This window comes from Semicossyphus pulcher, unplaced genomic scaffold, assembly GCF_022749685.1.
Source record: "Semicossyphus pulcher isolate SPU_LCO1_2020_fin unplaced genomic scaffold, fSemPul1.0.p SCAF_19, whole genome shotgun sequence".
Lineage (NCBI taxonomy): Eukaryota > Metazoa > Chordata > Actinopteri > Labriformes > Labridae > Semicossyphus > Semicossyphus pulcher.
In genome coordinates this window covers 13,227,375-13,254,254 of record NW_027211692.1, presented here as the reverse complement: position 1 = coordinate 13,254,254, position 26,880 = coordinate 13,227,375, and the positions used below count along the sequence as shown (strand labels likewise).

General features: G+C 41.5%; 1 protein-coding gene across 1 annotated transcript in view; it reads left to right on the top strand.

Annotated features, from left to right (window-relative positions):
* Nucleotides 1-20,329, top strand: part of ppp1r37 (protein phosphatase 1, regulatory subunit 37) — a 45,702-nt gene extending 25,373 nt beyond the window's left edge. The window contains exons 3-13 of the mRNA XM_069668472.1: nt 2,231-2,276; nt 2,450-2,550; nt 7,379-7,498; nt 9,351-9,501; nt 9,657-9,812; nt 10,626-10,738; nt 13,879-14,020; nt 14,116-14,282; nt 14,571-16,260; nt 16,369-16,453; nt 18,374-20,329. Coding sequence (XP_069524573.1) covers nt 2,231-2,276; nt 2,450-2,550; nt 7,379-7,498; nt 9,351-9,501; nt 9,657-9,812; nt 10,626-10,738; nt 13,879-14,020; nt 14,116-14,282; nt 14,571-16,260; nt 16,369-16,445 — 2,763 coding nt within the window. The 3' untranslated portion in view covers nt 16,446-16,453; nt 18,374-20,329. The remainder of the gene's footprint in view (nt 1-2,230; nt 2,277-2,449; nt 2,551-7,378; nt 7,499-9,350; nt 9,502-9,656; nt 9,813-10,625; nt 10,739-13,878; nt 14,021-14,115; nt 14,283-14,570; nt 16,261-16,368; nt 16,454-18,373) is intronic.
* The last annotated feature ends 6,551 nt before the right edge of the window (nt 20,330-26,880 follow it).

Here is a 26,880-nt window from a genome sequence, read left to right as displayed (position 1 = left end):
CAGTACAACTAACCCATCATCAGTATGTTCACACACACACACACACACACACACAGATAAGTGATTGTCGTGTGGCATGAGGACAGAGGTTATAGAGTTTATGCTGAATAGGACAGGGGGTCAGCTAGAGAGAGGGATTTGCTGGTGCAAGGTTTTGAAGGCAGCACTCTGTAGTTATTCTGTGCTTGTTTGGTAGGTTTTAACGGAGCAAGAGGTTAAATATAAGGCTGCAGCACAGGATTTATATATCTGCTGAATATTTTAACGATTAGATTTATCATTTGGTCTGTGGTGGCAGACTACAGCACCTCTTGTCAATAACCTGATTTACAACCATATTTATCTCTGTACCTTTGCACTCTCTATTGCACTATTGTCTATTGTCTCCTGTCTAGATCTATAGGTCTAGGTATATAGTAGTTTTTAGTGTCTAAGTGTCTGTGTTACCTCGTCTAACCTGTCCTTGTTTAAGTTCAGTTTGTCTGTTTAGTATGTGTGTCTGTACTAGGGATGGGCATTTCCAGTAATCTCAATATTCGAGTAATTTAATCACCTCATGAACGAGTAATCGAGTACTCGCAAATTATATATTTTTTACCATTTAAAAAAAACCACACGTCAGACACGGACCTCCTGGCCCGGAAATAGTAGGCTGTATGCCTGTAAGAACACTTTTACATTAATGTAAATAAATACCCAACAATAGAAAGCAAGTGCAATTTCAAATGCATTAAACAACCTTAACAGGCCCTTCAATTAACGTTGTCGCTACATTCAAATGTCACAGCGGTAGCGGACTGTATGGACTTCTGTTCTGTGTTGCTGAACACGTAACTCACGTTTTCCACTCTCGTAGCTGTTGCCTGGTGTGATGGTGGCTTGTACTCCGGCTCAACAAACGCCATCAGCTCACGGAAGCCTTCTCCTTCCACAACACTTAATGGGAGCATATCTCCAGACACCATGTTCGTTATTAGCTGGCTAATCTTCTCCGCTCTGGTATCATAACAATGACGTGTGCTAACAGGGCTAACAAATGATGCGATGCGAGACTGCCTGTTGTCTGTCTCCACTGGCTTGTGCTATGATATAAGTTTAACACCACACATCTTGCACAGCACGTTATCGTCATGTCTTTTGTCAGAGTACTTGCAGACATCAGTTTTCCTGGTCACAGCTGACATGGTGCATGTAACTGAGCTAAACTACTTTAGCCGAAAACAAGGCATGCTTGGGTGTGCGAGTAGTGTAATGTTACTCGAATAATGACGTCAACATTCGAGTACTCGATTATTCGTCCCCATCTGTACATTGAGACCACAGAAAACCTGTCAAATTCCTTGTAGGTGCCCACATACTTGGCCAATAAAGCTGATTCTGAGGATAGACATACATAGCACACATTTCAACTCATAAAAGCTGTGTGTTGTGCTCAACAAATGCGGCCGTGCTCCTGACTAAAAAGGGATTTAAAGCAGTTTTGATGCTTCTTGTGAAACCTCTGTGGTCTGGAGTTTAGTTTTACTCCTACATCCCTGTTTATATTTCAAATATCAGAACCGATTTTCAGTTGTCTGACTGCTTTCGGCCATATCAGAGCTGTGTGAAGTTGCTGCTGATGTGAACCAAATATCTGCTGCTTTATTTTTCTACCAGCAAACCACGGGGAGGCTTTTATTGTGAAGACACTATAGGCCATTAAATTAATTTGTCGCAAAGTTAGCAGAGCCCCTCTGCAGTGCTACTTACTTGTATTATTTTCTGCACTAATTTGCGAGCCAAATCCATTTTTAAACATCACAGGGAAAAAGAGTGAAAGCAGGATTTGCCACATTGTGCTTTAAGAGATAAAGCTGCAGACAACAAACCCCACTGCTTCTACCCTGCTATGCCGGCTTGTAAACCGTGTGCGCCATGCTAACAAGGCTTGAATGGTCACTGTTTTTAACAGCATTGTGACTCATTAATTTCATTGAATGCTTTATAAAACCAATGTCCTGTTGTACATTAGAACTCAAAGGCACAGTGATACACGCACACATAGCAGGAACACAGCGACGGTGGGTTGAGCAAATGTGTCCTGCAGATGTTTTCACTGTTTTACTCCAGTGCTCATACAAAGGTTTGCCTTCAGTGAAATGTGAAAGTTTTATCATGTGAAAAGCAAAGTTTACTTCCATAAGAGTAATACAGAAACTCTTACTGACGCTGCCTCTTTTTGTGTCTGTAGGAACTGAAAGACCTGACACAGCGAAATGAATGCTTAGATCTAAAAGGTAAGCATCAACACAACCGTCTGACAATCACGTACAACACTGAATGTAACTTTAAGGAAGCAGCAGATACGAGACACATTGAAATGTCCTTTTTTTTATTAACTTTATTAATTCAACATTTACTTTACCGCTGCAGGATGAATAACTGACCCGACATTTGTTTATATATTTAGGTGAGAAGCTTGACTACAAAGCATGTGAGTCTCTGGAGGAGATTTTGAAGAGGGTCCAGTTTAAAGTGATAGACCTGGAGCAGACCAACCTGGATGAAGATGTAAGAAGATCCTGCCTTTAAAATCTTTCTCTGTCTCGTTCCCATCCTTCATTTCTCTCAGTGCACCTAGCATCCCTCCACCTTTCACCGTTAATTCATGTCCGTCTCACCTTCCCATGCTCCTGTACTCTCACTCTCTGCCTTCAGTCAAACTCTGATGCTCCTTTTCACTCTTCCTGCTCGGGCAGGATGTGGACTGTTTGTCATGGGTTTTCTGATTACTCCAGATGTCTTCTTGTGTAAACACCATTAGGGGACGTTTGGGCTCCAGACACGCACAGAGAGAGAGAGTGCTGCAGTGTGGGGCAGAGGGACACAGACCACTTCCTGTCACACAGAGCTCCAAATGTACTGTACAGCACTGTATCAAACACAGACACAAGCTCTGCGTTAGCTGCAGACATACAGGTTTCTTTCTGTTAGGAAGGGTTGCTTTTTACTCATTATTTTATTCTTGTCTAGCATCCTGCAGAAAAAAATCAGGCCCTGATCTTGTGCTGATTTTCACTCACTTGTAGATGTAGTGAGAGTCGTATTCTTGCCTTGAGAGACAGGTTGGAAGCCGCCACGTGCCATCTAAACTATCAGTTTGCAGATTTTTAGTACAGGACTTTTACAGTTATGTCTGTTACTTTCAAGTCCTTGTAGCAGCATTCCTGTGCTTGAGCACTGCTACTGCTGCATTTAACATCAACCAGGAATTATTAGTTTACAATAGCTGAAGGGGGGAAGTAACTATAGCAATGAAGTAGGCTACAACATCTAAGACTAGTCACCATATTCACTCGGCGGCCATTTTCGTCTGATGTCACACTCAGGAAGGGAAGCTCAAATGCTGTTATAGTGTTTTATGCAATGACTGTATATATAGATGGACAACTCATCTCCATCTGCTCTCATTGTAGCCAAAATAGCCCCCGTGATAGGCGCTGCCATCTTGCGATGGTGACGTTGGAGCCAGAGCTGCGCAGTGGAGATCGGCTGGTGGAGCCAACGTAGCCACTTCCGCTAACCAAAACACACACTTAGTGAAAAAAACAGCAAAGATCCCGCACGCCGGCTTATTTAACAGTAGCACAGCTTCTTGTGTTGGTCTGAAGCAAATGTTCACAGATATGGAAACTTTAATGACTGCAGTGATTGTTTTAGTAACCTCCTCTTGCAGTTTCTCCTCTACTCTGCTAATCTATAGCCATATTTGTCAACAGAGCTGTCAATCAACCTTTTTACAGCATCAACTAAAACTTGTCAGAAATATGAACACTTGGACATAAATCAGCATGATAATAACTAACTATAATGACAGAAACCATGTTTCAAAAACATTTCTTTGAAATGTATTTTGATTTTATAGGTTGACTCTTGTCCCATCTGTTAACATGGAGGAGGCGGGCTTTATGAGCTATACTGCAGCCAGTCAGCAGGGGGCGCTCCAAATGTTTTGGCTTCACTTTAAGGGAGCTGTCATGCTGTCCATCTTTTTATACAGTCTATGGTTTTATGTTATTTAATACTTCCCACCCTGAGCATGACATTAGAGGAAAATGGCCGCTGTTTGAATATGGATAAAGGCCGAGACCATTCTAGAAAAACCAAAAAGTAAAGTGTGATGCTAAAAATATACTAGTGGTTCTAAATCAGATAAGGTCCCCTCTGGTTTACCATGCCCTTGAGAATCAGGCTTAACTTTAAAAACAATCTAAATTTAACTGTCTGAACGTTTTACCCCTTTTACACCTCACATTAAAATGTGATTAAAATGCAGAACACGTTAGAATAAGGCTGTGATTTGCTCAGCCAGACTGTATTGGCTGTGGTCAGGCTCACATTGTGTCTGCACCTCGTTACCACATCCTTATTCCACCAGCCAGTCGAAAGTTCACCTAACTCCACCTATTACTGCTAGTTAAAATACAAGATGTGCCATGTCTACAGACAAGACGTCCTGCCTGCCTAAATCATTTGCATATTAGGTAGAAGGCTAATAATTACCAGGTGTGTTTAACAGAGCCCAGGAATCAGTATCATTATCCAGATAATAATCACTTGTTAATGCCAGGTGTAAACAGGGCCAGAAGAAAGCCAAATATGTGAGCCCTAAGGTGGACATGTGTTCTGTTTTTGCCTTCATGTTAAAGCTGCAGCCCTGCAAGATGGCGTAGCGCAGCGGTTTTCAAAGTGTGAGGCGCGCCTCCCCTGGGGGGGCGCCAGAGGATTTCAGGGGAGGCGCAGCATGAAAAAAAATAAACCAGAAAAATATCTGTTAAAAAAAAATGTCTGTGCACGGAAATGAAAGACAATTAAAGTAGTGAAAAACATTGAATATTGTGATTAAATATTATGCAGGCTTTCTTAGTTAGACACACAGACCACCAAACACACACACACACCAAACTAGAAAGTAATGATCCAAACAAATACTCAGTGACGTACGCGCTTTGCTCACTAAACGTGCCACACTGCCCCGGAAATATGAATAAAGTAGCCTGAATGAGTCAGTGATTGAGTCACCAGAGAGCTGCACCTCATTTGGAGACAAGTGTCCCGCCTTAGGCCCGGATAAAACGATATGCTGAAAGGAGAAACTATCGAGGATGTGTTGCTGGAGGAGGCGAGAGAGGAGGACGGCAGGATAGAAAAGGAATCGAAAGGGGAAGTGAGGAGATGGGTTCATCTTTTGAAGTGGGTGTGAGAGATGCACATCGGATGGATTGATTTGGCAGAGCCTCGAATCTGCAGCAGCCGCGTCTCGTTGGGGACGATATGGGAAGATGAAAGAAGAGAAAATAGTTCTGGGGAGATGTTTTAAAGAGCAAGGGGAGGAGCACAAACAGACCAGCTTTTATTGGACTGAATGTGACTCATCTTCCCCCACCCTGTAGATAAACACACTTGTGTATACTCAGTAATGTCTCCTGGTATACACACACACACACACACACAAAGGGAAAAGGTTATGAGATGTTATGTAGCAGCATGTCTGACTTTGTTACTCCTCATCAGCCTCAGTAGACGAGTAACTCATTCTCCTGTTTCCTTCCCACCTTGCACAGGAGGGAACATCCCGCGTTTGTTTTTGAGTGAAACTAGAACTAATAACACATCAGGACTTCTTAATGAAGCAAAAAGGAAAAAAGCAGGGAAGCCTCATCTAGTCCACCTCCACTGGGGCCATCATCAGTCAGTTTATCAGCAATTGATGAAAGAGATTGACCCCCACTGCTGAAACCAAACCAAACACTCGACACTTATGCCCTTTGCTGCGTCACCTGACATTTCACTGTAGTCCTTTATCTGCTCCTTAACTGCACTGATGGTTCTGCACAGTTAACCGATTTCTTGTTCAACTAAATATAAATCAGGAACTGTTTTTATACCTGTGTTACAAACCAGCTTGGGAGGGGAAAAGGAAGCAACATAAAAGTAAAAGTAAAACTCATTGACAAAAACAAAGAAGTGAGGCTAACTGTTACTGAAAGGACCTGTTGATGCTACTCAAATCAATAGATCAATAGAAGTCGAACAAAAGGAGGAAAACACTCATAAGTAAGTGAAACAAATAAATGGAAATAAAACCAAACTAAGAGAAACAGCACCCCTAAACCTAGTGTGTCTAACGAATCAACCTACATGAGTGTGTGTGAATCCTATAATAAACTAATACCTGGCCTTGTCCGGACAGACCGAGTGCCTCTTAGAAAGCTAGCAGCACAAGAGGCACAGAGACGAGCTGGTCTCCTTCAGAGCTGCCTTGAATGACGAACTGCCCAGGTTCTTAAAGGGTAGGTTGGCAGCTGCTCTCTCCTCATTGGTTCATTGTTCCGGCTGTGCACCAATCAAGCTGCTCCAGCCGGCAACACAGGTGGATGAAATATTTAGCCTAGAGGACACATTACGCACCCACACACATACACACACTTAGACTCCAAAAAGAGGTTAGTCACACACACAGGGAAGTGATGTGGCTGTGGCCATAACAACGTGATTAACCTTTTAAGTCCTTTTTCAAGCAAACATTTTAAACCGTTGAGGGTCTCAGCTCCTCAGATGTCTCACTGATCATTGTCACTGTGAACTGAATATTTCAGGGTTAGGCATTATATAGGTGGCATTTTAAAATGTCACCTTATATATTCTAATATTTTTCTGTTGATTATTAAAATAGTCTGCAGTTTCACTTTAAATTAAAATATACAGCTGCAACCATAAGCTGATTAATCAATTTGTCAAACTACAAAATATAATATTTGTTACAGCTTTGATGAAAGTTTTAGTCTTTGTTTGATCAAAATACCAAATGTGCTTTACAACAATGAGGAAGACACTTGAAGACATCACCTTAGGCTCTAAAAAAAGAGATATATATTTTATAGACTAAATAACTAATACATTCTTAGATAAAGAAAATAATTTGTAATTGCAGAAAAAATAATTTAGTATGAAATGTAGAAGATAGGAGTGGTTACACCCGCCCTTTAACCTCTATCTGAAGCCCTCGATGAAACACCTCTGCAGGTCTCACCTATCCCGACAGACTGTTACCATGGCAACTGCAGCAGCTCCACACTGTATCCTGTGACATCTCTTTCAGGGTTTGGACACTGTGACCGACTGAGAGATTAGTTTCAAGCTGTTTGATTTTAATCTGAAAAGACACAATGACTAACATATCTCCTGCTCTCTCTCTCTCTCTCTCTCTCTTTCTCTCTCTCTCTCTGTCTCTCTCTGTCTCTCTCTCTCTCTGTCTCTCTCTTTCTCTTTCTCTCTCTCTCTGTCTCTGTCTCTCTCTCTCTCTCTCTCTCTCTCTCTCTCTCTTCGTTCTTCTCAGGGAGCATCGGCTCTGTTCGACATGATCGAGTACTACGAGTCCGCCACACATCTCAACATCTCCTTCAACAAGCACATCGGCACGCGGGGATGGCAGGCCGCCGCTCACATGATGAGGAAGGTGAGAGGTCGTCCTCCCCTGCAGAGGAGAGCATCAACATAGGAGGAAACATAGGAAGGATTTAATTCATTCATACATCAGCAAACACAAATAATCCAGGAAATAAGATGTTTAAGTTAGAAAATGAAACAGTTGTTAAAACAAAACCACAAAACTAAACAAAATAAATATCCACATAAAAAATCATAAACAGATTTACAGCTAAATCATTTTATTATTTTATGTCACTCCTTTTACAATAGTCATTAAACCGGCTGTGGATCAGTTTGTGCACATTCAGTGCCATTGTTTATGCAATAAGAAAAGGTACAATAAAACAACTAAAAAAACGTCTAGACAATACAAAGACAGTAAAGTGTGTTCCCTCTTGTTATGTCCTGTTTGAGGGAGAGCTGTTGCACAGTGCAGCAACAGCTTTAATGTAATATTAAGAAGATTACAGGTTAAACCCTGACGGCATAAACAGCATGATTTTTACAGTGAGAGAGAGATTTCCCTCCTCAGAGAGGCCAGCAAGGATTAAGTATGAAAATTATACTTTGTAAACAGTAATAATTTGATTTAAATGTTCTGCATTTAATCTGGCCTGAGAAGGAGGGATGCCTACAACACTATGAGTCTTTTCCTCTACTGTTGTAAATGTAGCTCTTTACTCAGCGGAGAAGATCGATCTCTCTGCTGAACCTGTGTCGTGCAGCGCTGCTGTTTTCTGTCAGCACTCAGACATAAGGGTCGGCCTTTCCGCGCTTGCTCTTCCAAAGTCTTGCCTTGCCAGCTCCTGGTTGTTTGGAACTTTTGTTTGTCTGCAAAAACTAATTTCATCAAGTAGTTTAATTCATTTATTCTCATTGTACAAGTGCAGCATAACAAAGAGACTTAGACTTAGTAGGCTTCTAGTTTAACACCAAAACAGAGAGAGAGTTTAAGATGTACACACATGATGCATGCAGTGCATACATTTAACTTTAAATGCAAAATCCCTCGATTTCATTTGTTTATCAGGTTACTAGATTCAGGAGTTTGTGGATATTGTGGCTGGCCTCCCCTGGCAGAGTTACCACAGTGTGCAGCAATCTCTTTGCCAAGCCCCAAAATTACTTTTGAGTCTTGATTATTAACACTGAGGCCTATTTTATTTGTTTCCTCAGATCTGGTTCATTACTTGCCATCCTGCAGGGAAAACAACTAATTCCTTATTACAGTTACAAATGATAAAATTACTCTGTTTGGAAATATGTATGAGCAACATGATCCTCCTCATATCACAACTTTGACTGTGTGAGAAGCTCATTTGTCATCCGATCAGTGTTTGTACCGGAAGGCATTCCTCGAGAAGCTGAGTGTCTGAACATTAATGAAAAGCTGTCAGGAGACACCAAACACATAGTACAGCTTGCAGATTGTTTGTGACGTAGCTTGTCAATAAAAAGTCAAAGTATTTCAGGAAAGAACGACAGATCCTAACGAACTGATGCTTTGACAAGTGGCCACCTTTAATCCCTAAATGAGGCCTTGAATTAATAGTGACTTTATCTTGAGACAATGTTCCATCTTTGTTGTTCACATCTGCTCGTTTCAGGATAATGGTTTAAGTACCGAGCCTGTTAAAGCTCTGTGTACTAGAGCAGCTTCAATCACAGGCATCCAAGTAGAAGATGCTGTGGTGGAAACTGTGTGTTTATGTGTGTTAGCCAGATGTTGGCACATCTGCTTCCACACTTAGGTCCACCACAGAGTTTGTTTTCATCACGATGAGGTGAATAATCCCTCTCATACTTTTCTATTCTGATTGTGTTGTCACTTTTATCTGAGCTGCCAGATTAACAGCTTCTCTTTTTGTGTTTCCTCTTAGACGAGCTCTCTACAGTTCCTCGATGCACGAAACACTCCTCTGCTGGACCACTCGGCTCCCTTTGTGGCACGAGCGCTCAGGATCAGTGGCAGCCTGGCAGTCCTCCACCTGGAGAACGCTGGCCTGTCTGGCAGGCCGCTCATGTTACTGGGTAAGAAAGGAAGAGCAGCATGGGGGTGACCGGGTTTAGGAAGCCCTGCATGCAGCGCCTGAGAATCATAATCTCTAAATTTAGTCTTCTATTGTTGACCTTTTTTAAATTTGTTCTTGCACTCACCTTCTTACATTATTTATTCCTCTGGGCAGCTACGGCTCTGAAGATGAATATGAACCTGCGGGAGCTGTATCTGGCAGACAACAAGCTCAACGGTCTGCAGGATTCAGCCCAACTTGGCAACCTGCTCAAGTTCAACTACAACATTCAGATCCTGGACCTGCGCAACAACCACATCCTAGACTCAGGTACACAGCGCTGATGGAGCATTTACACATACAGTAACATCATGGTTGTGTAGTCCTGTATGTTTTCTTAGGGTGAAACCATTTAGTCAAAAATACCCCTTTCTCATCAACATTAGCGTGTTGATGCAGGTTTTTCATTTTGTTTTCCCATCAACGCCGATCGGAGCCGAGGTGATAATTACCCGGGTCTACTGCGGAGTCATTTGACCCGGCTCTGAATGCCAAATGTAACCTTTCCCATTAAGCAAAAAAGCCTGGTGTTAGTGGGTTTTCTGACCAGTGGGAAAACTGCTAAAGATCTGTCATCGCTAAAACAGAACATGAGCTAACTTTATGTTCAAAGATGCATTATATAGTTTGCATAGTAAATAAGGGCCACTAAAAAGTCTGGTAATGCTTAGTGATTTAGTGACGCATGTATAGTCTGCAGACGCAAATACAAAGGATCTGATGTTGTAATAAAACCAGGATAGGATTAGACTAAATTTTATTTCCTCATTCATTTGAATACATTGTTTTTCCTTCTGCAAGATAACTCAACTGTTTATAGTAAATTAGGTCATCTTGGGTTGCTGGTTAAGCCCAGTGGTTAAGGCCCCATGTACAGAGGCTTAGTCCTCTGTTCACTCTCTCCCCACACTTCCGCCTCTGTCCACTGTCCCATATAATAAAGGCAAAAGGCCACAAAAAATATATCTTGAAAAAATGAGGTCCTCTTTTTTGTAATTTAAAATGAAGAGAAGAAAAAATACAGACTTCACATGATGTATCTTTAAGTTAACTACAGATGTCTGTGTGTGTATGTGCTTGCAGGTCTGGCCTATGTGTGCGAAGGACTTAAAGAGCAGAGGAAAGGCCTCGTCACTTTGGTGCTATGGAACAACCAGCTCACACACAACGGCATGGGCTACCTTGCTGCTGCACTGGTAAACACACACACACATACACACACACACATATAGTAGGGGACAATAAAGCCAGTCTGCACACACACACTTATCTGATGTTTCATGAGGAAAACACTGGGTATGTTTGTGTAACAGCCTCAACAGGGAGAATTCACAACTTTCCAGCAGTCTGTGAAATCATTAAAGGATTATCTTCAACAGCCGCATCATTGACGTTTAAATTAATGCATCAAAAAATTATAATTCAATGATACACATTTTTCAGAAATGTAGGTTGATTCTGTACAATGACCATTTTAACTACTGTATATTTGATGCTAATACTTTGGTACTCTGAGGAGTTTTTAAATGCTATTGAAACAGACTCAGTTTTATACTGATGCCTCTATGTGACTAACAGAATCATCCATCAGGGGAAAGACTGACTTTTTCTTGAATCCCGACAAAACAATTGACAGCATGCAGACCGGGGGAGCCTTAGTGTACATTTTCCTTGGCAGATTACAGTGGAGATAAAATATACCGCTTTGTCCTCAGGGGTTACTTGAACATTAAAGTCAAACAGCCAGCTCCAATCATCTCCAACATCCAAGGGATCCTGTTAAAAACAAATATGATTAAGAACTTTGCTTCACTGTTTGGTTGTCGGAGGAATCAACCATTTGCCTAACCCTTATATTTGCATTTCACTGGAGAACCTGCTGCCTGTTTTCCTTGTGTACACTTGAAAATAACTGATGTGTGGGTGAGGGATTAACGTGCTGCGTAGATGGGTGTAATGATGTCTGATTTGACATAATGCACCTGACATCTTACGTAGTCATACCCCCCTGAATGAGCAGATGCTTCTCTCCCTTCAGCTCGGTTTGATGCCGTAGCAGTCTGTTGTAGGTTTAGGTCTGTTTGAGTGATGGCGCATTATAGTCATACTCACTGTCCACTTGTTGTGTTTTTAAATTTGTTCTAAATGCTGCTGCTGAGTCATTCCCTTCTCAAGCTTGTCAGAGCAAGATAAACTTTTGTTTTCCGCTGCATGACATCATAGTCATACAAAAATAAAAAACTTTTCCTGTTCAGAGTCTTTTTACGTCGGCTGCTTATGCAGATAAAATAACGCAGGGTTTGTTGCTCACCCTAAGAATCAAATATGTTAATTTGTGTTATAAAAATAATCACGAGGACTTAACGTGACAGGAGTTGTAACTATTGATGAGAACAGATACTTTCAAGTGTTTCAAATTCATGGAAAATTGTGACAAAGCAGCCCTCTTATTTTTAGCAACATGTGATGCTATTGCTTTTGGATTATTAGAAGATGTATTTTTTTATATCTCTTCCAAGAAATCTCTCTGATGGGGATTTTATTTGAGGCTGTTACAGGACACACAAGAATGGCCTTAAAGCCCCAATCCCACTGATAAAAGAGAACATCACATGGCTGTCCTGGCAGCTGATCACAACAGTAAAGATTACCACAGTGTACTGGATTTCCACAATGTGATGAGATGGTCGTGTTGGACATTTAACAGCAACCAGCAAAATCAAAAAACTTTTGAAATTAGTCTTTAAAGGCTGCCACATGAAATATACACAGTAATAGTCCAGTAATAAACACGGAGTGCAAAGCTTAAACATGTACATGGAAGCAAATCTGTCTCACCAGATTTAGACATTTTAAGGACTTCTAATTTTTTGCATTGAATATATGTATCTGAATTTGTTCCTTTTTCTGAGTAATTAATCTGTGTCTTTTCAGACATTGTAAGAAACTCAGCTTGCTTGGACATTCATTTTTGTGTTGACAACATTGCACGACAATAGTGGACCCTACACTCGCCATATCACTGATCGCTGCAAACGTGTCGTCTCTGCTTATGTTTTCTTAAAATAACGTTATGCCATCCAGTTAGTAGAGGGGACGGTTAAATCGGTAAACGCCTCACAATAATCAAACTCAATACATCTCAAATATGAGTCAACTGCAGTGTTAAAGAACACGTTAACTGGTCAGCTGGAGTTTGGATTAACTTGTGATGTTCTACTGTGAGCGATCTCAGAGCTGTTTTTTTTGTGGGGCGTGCATTGTGCCAATGATAGCCTAAGTGATCGCGTCGAGTGTCGCCGAGACCAATGACTTTAGAGCACGACCGTGACGCACGATCATCCCACTCGTCAGAGAAGCTACCTGACCAGCCACGTGATACGGTATCCGACCAGGTACGTGACCAGGTGTGACCGGCTCATTAAGACTTTCATTACTGTAAACAGTTTGTCCAATGAGCTGGTTTTGTGTTCAGTGGCTTTTTCTGTACCGGCATTGTGTGCAGGAAAAAAATACAAACAAGAATACCCAACTTTTGGTATCTAAGAGGTTTTTTAGATATTAGAAGGCTTTAAAATTTCTAAATCTGGTGAGACAGATTTGCTTCCATACATGTGCAGACACAAGTGCATTCAAACACCTACAACACAGACCCTTATTCACACTGTCCAGTTGAGTTTGAAGGGTCAGCCCCAGAGCACACTGACATCCCCCTTACTCACCTGTAAGATGTGGTTTTGAATATTTAGTACGGCTCTTTTCACAGAGCAAGGTCACAAATAGTTACACAATAGTTAAATTGTTAGAAATCTGACCTTCAAACAATAAAGAGAAACAAAAACCAACACACAACAGACTTTAAAAACACACTAAATAAACACTTGACAGCGTGGGCCAGGACTTCCTGATGATGCTTTTAAAGACTGCAGTAGAAAAAAGGTGATACACTTAATACTCACTGGGATGTTTAAATAGGCAGTCAACATATTAGCAGTAGCTAACACAAAGGATAATTAGAAAGATGCTCATTAAGTAGCAAACTGTGACTCTTATAATGACAAAACACTCAGGGTAAAAAATATAAAATCGACTGTATAAAGCCATTCTGTTGTTTTCACACTGGATTCATGAACACCACGAGACACATTCTGGATATTTACACTTCATGTTAGCATAATCTCAGTTAATCAGCCCTTCACTAAAGCAGATTTTCTTTCAAACGCCAGCTGTTAAAACTTAATTCTAAACAATGTGCTTTTATTACCTCACTCTCCCGCCGGTAAAGAAACACTCTACTAACAGCTTCTCCATCTCTCTTGTTTCTCTCCTCCCTCAGCCATGCACGCAGAGTCTGGAGACTCTGAACCTCGGGCATAACTCGGTGGGTAACGAAGGTGTCCACAAGCTGAAAGACGGACTGATCGGCAACCGCTCTGTGCTCAGACTTGGCCTCGCTTCCACTAAACTGTCCTGCGAAGGTGGGAGACGGCGCCTGCGTGCCCTATGCTTCAGTTTGTTGTGTTCCAATCTTGCATTTTTGGCCTCTTGTCTCTTTCTGTTTTCTGTGCTTTAGGAGCTGTGGCTGTGGCCGAATTCATCGCTGAGAGCCCCCGACTGCTGCGCCTCGACCTCAGAGAGAATGAGATCAAGACAGGCGGACTGATGGCTCTGTCGCTCGCCCTGAAAGTCAACACTTCTCTGCTGCGTCTGGACCTCGACCGAGAGCCCAAGAAAGAAACTGTGAGTGTGGGAAAAAAGCTTTTCATTTATGCCGGCCTTCGTCCATTTTTTTTTCAGGGTATTTTAAACCTTTATTGTAAAGCTGATGACAGGAAATAAGGTGGTGGCGGTGGGCCATACAGCTGCCCCCAGCCTCAGCTATTTAAAGAAAGTTGCGTTATGAAATAAAAATAATATTACTGACTAAAAGAGCAGACTGAACGATTGTAGGAAATGCTTTGATTTAATTGTGTTCTGTTGTTCTTGTGGTTGTAGCTTCATGTTTTAGACCTATTTTTTGGTTCCCAGGTGAAGAGCTTCATTGAGACCCAGCGCGCCCTGCTGACCGAGATCCAGAACGGCTGCAAGAGAAACTTCATCTTCGCTAAGGAGAAGGAGGAAACGGAGCAGAAGATGAGGCAGTCGGCATCCATGGCTGAAATCGCCACAGAGGACGGGACCAGAGAAGAAGAGGAGGAGCCGGCAGCAGAGGAGAAAGGGGACAAAAAGGAGAAAGAGGGAGGAGAAGGTGAAACGACAGGAAGTGAAGGACAGACGAGCAGCCAGTCAGGAGAGAGCTCTGACGCTAACGTACCTCAAATGATCCTGGAGTCGGACTCAGACACTGAGGATGATGAAGAGGAGGTGGTAACAACGTCCTCTTCCACGTCAAACTCCACCACTCACCTAAACCAGACTCCTGAAACTCAGACGGTGGCTGCACAGCCCCTCCTCAGTGCCTCATGTACGCCCCCTCCCCCGTCTGCATCACCAGCAGGTGGGCTGAATGTCATTTCTGGCATCACTGTCACAGAATCCACAGCTCCTCCCGGCACCCCTCCATCTCCTGGTCGCTGTATATCTGTCTCTAGTCCGGGGAGGGGTCATAAGATCTTTATGGTAACTCGGGTGGAGAGCCCCCCTGAGCAGCAGCAGCAGCAGCAGCACCTACAGATAAGTGCACCTAGAGAGGCCTCAAAGAAGCGCATAGATTTGAACACACAGCAGCCGCCGCCCTCATCTCAAACGCAACTGGCACAGGAGGACGTGAAGGAGAGCTCACCTGCTCCGTCATCAGACTGTAAACAGACAGAGCAGCAGAGTCCTGTAGCCCACGTAGAGTCTGCACTAAACACCACACAGACCCACACACTAGAGCCCCAGTCTACCAGTCCACCCACAGAGGAGGTGACAGCTAGCACTTTACACCCAGAGGAGACAGATCTAAATACAGCCCCGCCTCCAAACCCCCTGTCAGTGCAGCTCACAGAGGAGGTAACAGAGAGCACTAAGAGCCCCCAACCTGAGCCTGCTTGTGTAGAAGGAAAGACTCAAGGGGAGGAGGAGGAAGGTGTAGGAGATGAGATACAGGCGATGTCACCTGACAGCACAGAAGAAGAGTGTAAACAGTTAGACAAACCGCACACTAGTATCCCTGAAGGAGAAGCGCAGCAGCCGCTGTCAACATCTGCTCTTGAACAGCTTCAGAATGAGCTTGCATCTGCTTCAGAGGAGACCCAGTCACTTAAAGAAACAAAGGTGGAAGAAGAGGAGTCACTGCCACCGCAGGAGGAGCAGGAAGCACCAGCCACCGAAAATGAAAAGCCAAGTTTAACAGAGGAAGAGTTCAGCCAGCCAAGCCAAGAGGAACTGTGTCCAAAGCAGCAAACAGAAGCAGAAAACCAGGGAGCAGAGCCTGCTCTGTCTGTCCACACTGATCAACAAGCACCATCTGTCAATCAAGGAGGAGCTCAGGAGTCAAATCCTCAGGCAGGAGACGCCTCAAAGACTCCCGAACCTGCCTCTGCTGTGTCTGTCTCCCCTGTCAAAGTGGAGGATTCACCCGACGACAGCTCTGCAGACGAGGGCGAGTGTTTTCATGAGGGTCCGGAGGAGGAGGTCGTCGGCTCAGCGTTGCCCAACGGCCTGAAGCCGGAGTTCTCCCTCCATCTTCTCGACACTGAAAGCCCCAAACCTGGCAGCTGCGTGATGGAACATGGTGAGTCACTGTCATTACTCATTTATGTATTTATAAAAAATACATGTGCTGTAGGTTGTAGGTGTGAAAATCCTGTTTGTTCATGCCTCTTATGTGTCACATTTGTAGTGAGCGTCAGCTGTGGACAAGACCTGGAGGAGCTGCTGCTAGAAGCCAGTTTGGAGACGGGGAGAGACGCACCATGAGGTGTAAGGTAAACATTCATCTCAGGTTATTTATAATTAAAAGAACACAAGTTGACAGATGTTTCTTCATACTGTTGATATACTGTAAAGTTTGTTCACTGAAATTGGGTCCAACAGAGAGAGAGAATAAAGGCAAAAACACTATTACCCAGTATTACCCAGACTTTCAGTTAGAAACTACAGTCCGTTTACAGACTGACTACATGTTTGTTGACCTAAAGTCTTGTTAAAGTTGAGTAGGCATGCAGGTTTTCTGTGCAATGACTGATTATAAGCAACATTTCAGATGTCTTTACTGGGAGTTTTATCTGCAAATAAAGCGGTAGTCATTCTCTTTCAGAACCTTTCTGATCAGCATTGTTTACGTTTCTTTCAGCCAACTTGCATCTTTAAAGATATAAAAATGTCTGTTAAGTCACTATCTATCGCCGAATGAGTTAACACAATGGTGATTGAGCCTATGGCCCACTGATTATATAGTATTATTACAGACCGGGTGTCTGTGGCGACATTCATGGGAAAAATCACAAGCAGCGCCCAGTTAGTGACGTGTTGTCCATCACCCAGCAGTGGTTGGTCTGCCAGAGAGGGTAGGTGGAGCTAAGCGGCTGCTTTTCCGGTCTCTGCAAGTGTTGCAAATCAACCGTAATCTACTATGGCTGAACAAACAAAGAAAAGATGGATGACTACAGATACAACTTCAAAAATAAGTTAAAAACCAAAGAAGAAGAAACGAATTTGACGCTCAGATGAAGGAAAACAGTCTAAAGAGAAAGCGACCTTCAGCGAGGAAAATCAAGAGTTACAACCGTAACAAAGGGAGACAACCGTGGACGCCTGGTTGTCTGGACGTATGCATTCTCATTTGCCTTTTATCGCCACAAGGTGCTGCCAAATAGAACAAAACTGAGAACCTCAAGATTATCAGTTTAACTATAGCTATTAAAAGACTGTTTGTCTATCATGTACTATCTTATATGACCTGCTTTAATGTTCAGTTTGCCAAGCGAACCGTAGTACCACCTGGGGAAAAATAATGTTTTTTAAATTTAATATAATTTAATTAAATGCTCTGGCAACTCATCCAGTCAGGCTTGTGTCCTCAGAAAGCAGTTTTGCTCCTATTTGTGCAGTAGTATACGTTTATTTTGGTCTATATAAACTATAATTTCCCCCCATAAAACACAAGTTACCTGTAAATTACTCATAGATTACATTGAGGGATTGAGTTGGGGAAAAATAAATATTGGGTCCCGGCTGAAGCTTATTACATCTACCGTTTTTACATAACATATATTTATGTATATATAGTTATGTATATTATAGGTATAAGTTATTTCGACTTGTTTATCTTGTTATCTCTAGATAACAACGCTGCACCAGCGTAACATCAGGTGATCACAAGTCGTATCACCAGAGTTGCAGAAGCACAAAACAAACATAGAAACAGGCTTAACTTACCTCTTCAGTGTGGGCGATGGCAGCATGGCATGTGGTGGTTTGTTATATCACAGTTACCAGCCTGTTGTTTTGTTTTCTATCACGTTATCACGAGAAAACAGGCTTTGTTATCTCGAGATAACTAGGATGGAGTCGAGAAAATGGAGTAAATAAATGTATGGATGCATGTCCCCTTCGGGCTTCCGTTGGTGACCCTTTCACTGCTAGGGTTAAGTTATTATATGATATAATTTAACACTGAAAATGGCATTAAATTATGAAATTTGCTGCAAAAAAGTGCTGTAATCGCCTGGCATAACAGTGGCCTCAAGCTGTGGAGAGGTGTTACCTGTCATTTCGCATGGATGTCAAACATGAGTCCTTTATGGTGTATGGGTAATGAATAATAGGGTTTGCTCTTATTAAGTTTGGGTTTATTAATCTCCTCTGCTACATTCAGGAATAATTTGTCTCTTCTTCTTCCACAGGGACCGACGACAGGATTAAACAACGCTCGGATAGTTTGTCTGGCTCTGCTACATGACTGGTCGCCCTCAAATGTTTTCGTTGTTTCTTTGACTTTACCACCAACACGACCTTCCTTTGAAGGACAAAGACCTGGTGTTACAGTCGAAGCTCTATACACAAATATACAAACAAATTATTGACAGACACAAAAGGACAAACTATATTCTGGAGCCTGGCTGTGACGGGAAAAGGAATCCTCTGCATCCACACTACATCAACCACTGAAACACACAAACATACGCACACTAAGTACGAGGAAGAGGGAAAATAAATAAGAAATAAAATCACCCTGTTATCACTACATTTTGTCAATCTGCCGTCTTTACAAACAGGAAGTCGCCTGTGAGTGAGAGAGAAGAGTGACGGGGGACAAAGGAGGGAGGACAAACACTAACCAAAGACAGACCTTTCTCTCGGACCTGCCTGCTCTCTTGTGCGGACGTCCACTGTAGTTTGGGAAATATCTAGCAATTAAGATTTTTATTATCACACACACACAAAGATATAACGGTGATTTTAAGAAAGTGGGGCTGACGGCACAATCACAAGACAAAATAGCCGTGATGGACCCCGCTGTGCTGACCCCGCTGGCTTTAAACACTTGTACTAGAGTTGGATGTAGGTCACCGTCAGAGGCTTTTATATCCAAGGAAGCTGAAGATGTTAACGTGTCTGTTTGAGTGTTTCATGTCTGTGCCCCCCACTCTCCCTGCTTCAGAAAGGAAAAAAAACACACACCTCTGAATGGACCTCTGCCAAAGTGACCTCCCTCTTTGTCCGTTGTCTGATCCTCCGCTCACTTTGGCCCCTCAGGAATCAGCGTCCCCGCCTCTCGTCGGATCTGACACGGAGGAGCTTTTTGAAAGTCACATTAATTTACTCCACAGCTCCAACGCCCTGAATGTCGGAGAGCAAGATGTATGCTTTTGTTTGAGTAATTTACAGTAAAAAAAAATAGTTTTATCCTTGATTTTCTGCAACTTCAGACACTATCATTACTCTCTTTGATCTGTCATTGTTGTGTTCAAGAAAAGCAGCTCTGTCGTCTCCTCCCCCTCTCCCCTCCTCTCCCCTCAGTCTCACACATCTCCACATCTTCTCCGCTCCATCTTGTCATTCATGTTGCCTTCAAACTCACCACTTCAGATTCAGTCTTTTTTTGTTTGGCTGCTTTGAGAAATCAGTTATTTTGTATTTATTTTATAGCTATATGAGCCTTTTCTCATTCACTTCCTCCCTTTTCTCCTCATTTTATCTTTTCTTTTTCCATTCTGGGGTTGCTTTTTAAATATCAGCCTCCTTTTTGATGTATATTTCAGATTCAAACTAGAGCAAATATTTAGTTTTTTTTTCCGGGGAGGGGGGGTAATCTGTGTTGGAAGGAAAGGTAAAGGTAGATATGATTGAATGGGTGACAATGGTTGTATCAGTCGGGGTGCAGAAATGAAAGCATACACAAGGGAGCAGCAATGTTTGAACACTACTCTGCTGGGTGAAGCTGTGGCCACAAGGGGGCGCTGCTGGCTTTGTTTTCCTGCAGTGGAGCCGCATCTACATCATAAACACTGCAGGCCTGCAGATATCCCTGTTTTAATCCACATCCTGGCCTGAACTTTCCAAAGCAAGGCAGTGACATGTACATGAAAAATATCAGCTTCATAAATGTTCGGGGAGACAGCCGATCACCCCGAAGCAGACAGAGACAGGTTTGTTGTTTTCATTACCTCTGAACAGGTGCCCCGTTCAACCCTCCTGCTCCTCTCCACCCAACAGATAGTTTGCCCCCACTGTTTGTTATGCTTTAATTTTTAGAAATTTTTAATAATAATTTGTTAACTTAATTGAAATGTGCTGGTAATCACAAAGATATGTATGGCGAAATTTGTTCCTCTCAAATAAATGCATGTAATGACTAATGATGCGAGTCAATGTTTCAATTCAAAACTCTGCAGATGAGCATAAATTACGGATCCAATTAAGCTGGGATTTTTAAAAACAGCTCGGTACTCCTTTTTTTTGTACCGGTACCAGCATATTGTTAACTGTATTGCACTGGTCAGGACGACGATATATTGCTGTATCAATGTTTTGTCCCTCCCCTAATTAAACATCTTCATACAGGATTTCAAAGTTAATATATAACCCATCTATAGATACTGTACTGGTGGATTCATACAATATTTGACTGCAGTGTCAATAAAATAAGGTTATTTTCACTTTCTGACAGATAACTACATCTGCATAATGTCAGTGTAAGTCCATGGCTGTCAGCAGGTGGCGCGTCACAGTGAACCTAAAGCCTCGTAAATGTATCCCACACTGTGTTTTGTGTTACAGGCCGTCGGATGAACATACCCTTCCACAGCCATGCTAGCAGTGTGAAGGGTTAATGTTGTACCTACATGCTTGTGTCACATGGGATGAATGGTAGATGCAGACAAGATTCCCACGTTGACATGTCGGTTGTATAATTACAGAGTACCTCATATGAGGGTTAATAAATGTGCATGTGATTTTCAGGTATTTTTCTTTGTTGTTAGAGTGAAAAATTGGAGCTTTCTGATATGACAATATGACTACAACCTTATGAAATGACACTTTCAAAGTAGTAATCCTGTGTCCCTGTGTTAACTGTTCATTTATCTGATTATTATGACGACCTAAATCCCTCTCCCTCCTCTTCCTATAAATCCAAAAATATTTTTAAATCTAATATTGGAGTCAAGGGAAGTTACATAACTAGATCCAGTCAAAATTGATTAAAGGTAACATGTTAACCTCACCCATCTTAAAAGAACTACATTTTACCGTTAGCTGGTGTCGATAGCCTGCAGAGCATCATCATAGAAAGAGATGTTTCGGTTTCAGTTTTAAGTATGTGGTTGAGGTTTTAATTGTTCATTTAACCCAAATGCAATATCAACTCTGCCACTGAGTCATTGTCAATTCTCTCAGGCTAGCGGGTAGCATTAGCAAACATTGTGTAAGTGAGAAACAAGCAAACAAGAGGAAGAGATGCTGCTGGTCTGTTTTGAGTGCATGGACAGTGACTCAGGTTAATGACTGTAAAATGCCTAACTGACTGATGGAAATGTGACACAGGTGTTGCAGGTGTTTGGTCCTAAACCAAAGGAGAGATTGAAATGTAGAGGTAATGATGGAGCTAGGGGAAAAGATAAGGATAAGAAGATAATTTGTAATAAGTTTATTGGTTTAATGCCTTGTATGTATCCAAGAAAGCTCTCACTCCCATGTCTCCCGTTGAGAGGGTGTGTAGTAGTAGCTCGGGTTCAGGGTGGGATCTCTGCTCTGTATGTGTTACTGAAGGAATTCCAGACTGAACTAATCCATCCCACCCAAAAATACTGTCAACAGTACAGAGAGGGGAGAAGGTGAGACAGCCAGAAGCTACTGAAAAGTTGTCGCTGTCAGGAATCGGTCTATCTCTGCTGTTGGAAAGCAACCAGAGCTTGTAAAAGCAGCTTTCCATTTGTTACTTTTTGACGCCAAGAAAACATTTATATTGAGTTAAGTTATGTTTTCTGTTTCCTATTTGCTTGTTCACCAAACAGTGAGTTGGTTTCACTTCCTCAGTCAAAGGTCAAAAGGAGCTGGACTTTATTTGATACTGAGAGAGTCAAATCCGACCTGTGTGTTGTTACATAAACATTAACTGGTCATAGAATACATTATTAACTTACTTAAAAAGGTTTATTTCCTGCACCAGCATTATTTTCAAGCAAAATATTCATCTATTGATTTAGTTTGAAGCATAGACAATATAAAAAAGATGGACAACATGACAGCTCCCTCAAAGTGAAGCCCAAACATATCTATCGCCCCCTGCTGACTGGCTGCAGTATATGCAGTCATAAAGCCCGCCTCCTCCATGTTAACAGATGGGACATGAGTCAAACTATAAAATCTAAATACACATCAGATACATTTTTCTTAAACATGGTGTCTGTCATTATAGTTAGTTCTTATCATGCTGATTCATTTTTCTGACAAGTTTTGATTTAATTAGTTATTTGATGCTGTAAAACGGATAATTGACAGCTCCGTTGACAAATACGGCTCCTGCAGCCGATCTGTTCTGGATTAGCAGAGTGGAGGAGGAACGGTGAGAGGAGGCGTAACTAAAACAATCACTACAGTCATTGAAGTTCATATATCCATCAGCTGTTCTGCTGTTGAATACGCCGATGTGTTGGATCTTTGCTGTTTTTTTCGATAAGATAAATGTGTAGTATACAGTCACAAGTTTGTTTATTGACCGACCGTATTTATGCTAACCTTAGCTTACCATCTGCTGGGAGGTGCATCATATTCTGTACACAGATATTAGAGACTTCAAATATCTTTTTATCTAACTATCTGCAAGCAAACAACAGTAGTACTTAAAATGTAAATTCCTTTAATCATCTTTTGGACGCTAGTTTTGTCCTGTGGAACCTGTAAAGTTGGGAAACACAGGCCTAAGATCACACCATCCTGGAGTTGAATAGAATTTAAACATTGTACAGGAGTCATGCATGTAAGTAGTATGTTTCTCATATTTGTATACATATTTGACTCTCCACAAACTTCACTTTAACTTGATGCAATTGTTTCCTTTTTTCATCCCCACCTCAAACCTGCATTTAACACACCACTTAACTATCTTCCTCCTGAAACAGTGTGAGTAAGTAAGTAGTGAACTTACAAGAGCCTGTTTTTCACACAGAAAACTGTCATATCATCATGAGTTTGTTCATTCCTGTTACTCATTACGTTCTCTATCCTGCTAATGGCAAAAAAATGTGGTTAATGTTGAGCAGTCCTGCTGAAATAAAACCTTGCAAATGTTGTGTTTGCCTCATTTTTTCTTTTGTACGTGACTCCTCATATGGTCAGAGAAATTTCCCCTTGGGGATCAGGGGGAAATCTTATATTAACTCGCGAGGCTCTGTCTCTGTCCCTGTTGGTATGAAACATGTGATTGTTCACCTCAGGGCGAAGAGGCCTTCGATGTAAAGCTTGCTTTCTGTGAAGTTGTTTTGTTTGACCCACGGACACCAGACAGCGAGACGGTTTAATTTCCTCAGTCAAAGGTAAGAAAGAACTGGACCAGTGTGTTGTTTCATTAAATGGTTAAAGTCTACATGTGTTTATGCCAATGTATCAAAGATTTAAAGGAATGTATTTTAACTGTATTTTCACTGGTTTGTCAAGTTTGATGTTTGATGCTTCACCTTTAAAATAATTTTTTTAAAAGTCTCATCACCCACTTCACCCACTTGTCTTTATTTCCAGAAGCTGTCAGGCATTTTTCAGATGGTTTGTTCAGTTTGGTAATTAATGTAATAATAATAATAATAATAATAATAATTCAAGTTTTGTACACAGTTTTAGACACATCATATTTAGAAATGAGAACTGTTGCTTGCTAGCTTTTTAGCTCAAGGTGGCTAACGACAAGCACCAACACTCTGCTAGTTGAATGAAAATGGACTTTTGAATATTTACAGCTTGTAAAACATAATCTTGTAAAAATGTACTGTAGTATGCCTTGCTGAAAATGTCTTGCTCAAGGGGCAACATAAATTTGAAGGTTAATATATGGATTTGTGTTATACAATTTGTTGCAGTTAAGGCTAACTGAGGCTAACGCTACAGCTAGCAGAGAAAAAGTCTGTATCGTCAGGCATGGATTAAAGGAGCAGCATTGTTAGTCTCATGTGAGTGTGCCTACAGCAGTCCTTGTAACTTAAATGTTAGTTTTTCTTACATGAAGATTGCTTGGACATGAACAATAGTTCCTGATGGAGTGATGAACATTAAGCCAAGTCTCAGCTGTACCCAAAGTACATCAGAAGACTGACACACCAAGTTAGCGTCTGGTGTTAACTGCTGAACAAAGACATGTCTTGACTCGTTCCCCCATGTCTGTTGGATGCGTAGACAGTTTGTTAATATGTTTGACACCTTTATTACGTGATATGTTAATTCTGTGTTATCAGATTGCTCCACTGCTCCCAAGTGGCCAAAATCAAATCAATCATATCAACTTTTAACAAACTTTCACAAGATAAAGGTGCTGCTAAGCTTTCAGGTCCGTTGCCTCTCTTTCTGTTAGGGGACAGTGGAAAGTGATCAGACGCTTCCTCACTGGGTCGCTCCTTGGGCTTAGCCTTGCCTCAGGAATGTGCCGGCCTGCTAGTAGAACAGTAGGGATTTATCCACGGTGTCAGCCCCTATCTGCCCTGTTGATTCGCAGTCCAGTGGACTGCAACAAACCCCTGCACGCCTGGCACCACAAGAGCAGGGGCTGATGGGCCTGCAGCATCATCTGTGAGGTCATGAGTGCAGACAAGGGGTTGCGCAACCTCTCAGCAGCAAGCTTAAAAAAGCTTTAGAGGTGCTTTGTTACCTTTGGTCAGAGTCAGGTTTGCCGTATCATCCCGTTACCAGTGTTCATGCTAAGCTAACTGTTTAAGTGTGTCCCTGTTGAGAGTGCTATCAAACAAAAATGAAAGTAAAGGAGATTTTTCCCCCAAATTTTCTATCATTAATTTCCTTGTTACTATGTTACTATGTGCAGTTTTCCGAAATTTGTGTTATTTATTAACTAGTGGCTGTGGCTGTGAATGGAAGTGAATGCCAGGCAGCATCCTGTCGCACCCACTAGCATAACTTAGGCGACGTAGCACAAGGAAACCTACTGGACACCTGCCAAACATTATGTGGCATCCATGAAAAAGTTCCACTATTTTTTGATGAAATAAACATTGTTTGTCCTTATATAGGTAAACTTAAGTTAGTATCATGTGTCACTTTAGCTGGTGAAGTTTTAGCAAACTAGCCAGCTAACATATCCTCTCAGATAGCATTTTGCTAGCGAAAATGTTAGCGAGTGTAGTGGCAATTTCTGAGATCAACAAATTTCTTTGTGAAACAAAGAATATTGGAAGATGAGTACAAGCAGTTCACAACTCAAGCGTTGGTCAGACCACTAGGCGTACTACACAGTACAACTGTAAATCATGCATCCTGGAGAGGAACAAACACTATATCTCAATAATCATATGCATACGTCATTAAATTAACCATAGCTGATTATACCATGATTATTGACTATATATAACTAAAGATGTTAAAACGATCAAACAGGTTAACATAAACATTTCCTTCACAGTGAGCAATCAAGTTTGCCAGCTTGCTGTACACTGAAAAGACCTGGCATTGGTTGTGTCATAATTTAATTAGCATATAAAGTAATTTGCAAACAATAAGCCAGCTTTTATTTTGCAGAATGATAAGTGAAGTGAGTTTGGATGAATTTGCCAAAGTTATCCGCTAAAGCCTTTGCTACTTAAGTAAATGTTGCTAATGTTGTCCCTAGTTTTCTGGCTGATCAGGTTATGTAATACCAGATCTGGTATCTGTAATCCTGACAACACAATGGTGATTTAATTAGTGCAAATTAGCCTCACTCGAACTGCTCAGAGTGCATGAAGGGTGGGTGGGCTGTGTGATCCTCTCCCACCAACCAGCTGAGGAGGGAATGCAAACAGGGATAGCTGAGGAGAGGACGACACCACCCAGCCCCTCCCCACCTCACATGACTGCGATTAGAGCAGAGGAGGAGTGTGGTGGGATAGAGAGAGAGAGAGATGGGGAGCACCATGAATGACATTTTTGTGATCCCGGTGCTCAGATCACATCCAAGAACCCGACTTACCTTCCACTGATGGCCGAGGGTTGTCCACTTTTCTGCGGTAATTAAACTTACTTACATTTGTCTTAAATTTTAAATACCAAGTTGTGCTTGTGAGAAACGTTTGCTGTGTGTTTTAATGTACATGCTGGTTTATTCATGACTTAGAAGTGAAGAGGTTTTCAGATCTTGTGCTTATAATGTAGCAATATCACAGGTTTGTCTCTAAACTTTGCAGCTGGTGAAGTTGTAGTTCATTTGACTTAGGGTTAATTTAACTTTATATACTGCTACTTAATAAGTTATTTTTTTAACCTAAAATTCATTTTATTTTACATTCAAATTACCTGTTGCTTATATTTTGTGCAAAGTGACCTTAAATGCAACTTATAACATAAATATAGTGCTCTGATTTGATTCAAATAAAGTAGGTATCTCAAAATTGCACAGGAGTGAATGACAATCAAGTCAGGATAAAGTAACACATTTTAAATGACTAAAATTAGGGTGCACAATAGTTTGAAAGTTTGTACATTTACTTAAGCAGTGTACTTATACTTAAGGTATCATTTTGAGGTACTTGTACTTCATTGTTGCAGTCTTGTAGAACTGAAAAGCCAAAAGATTATTTTAGTTAGTAGAAAAAAGAGCAAGAAAAACAAACCTGCCTTTCTCAACCACATTTTTTACAACTTAAAATGATTCATATACATTGATACTTATTACAGTAACTGTGATAAGCTAACATTGCCCGATATTTAACCCCAG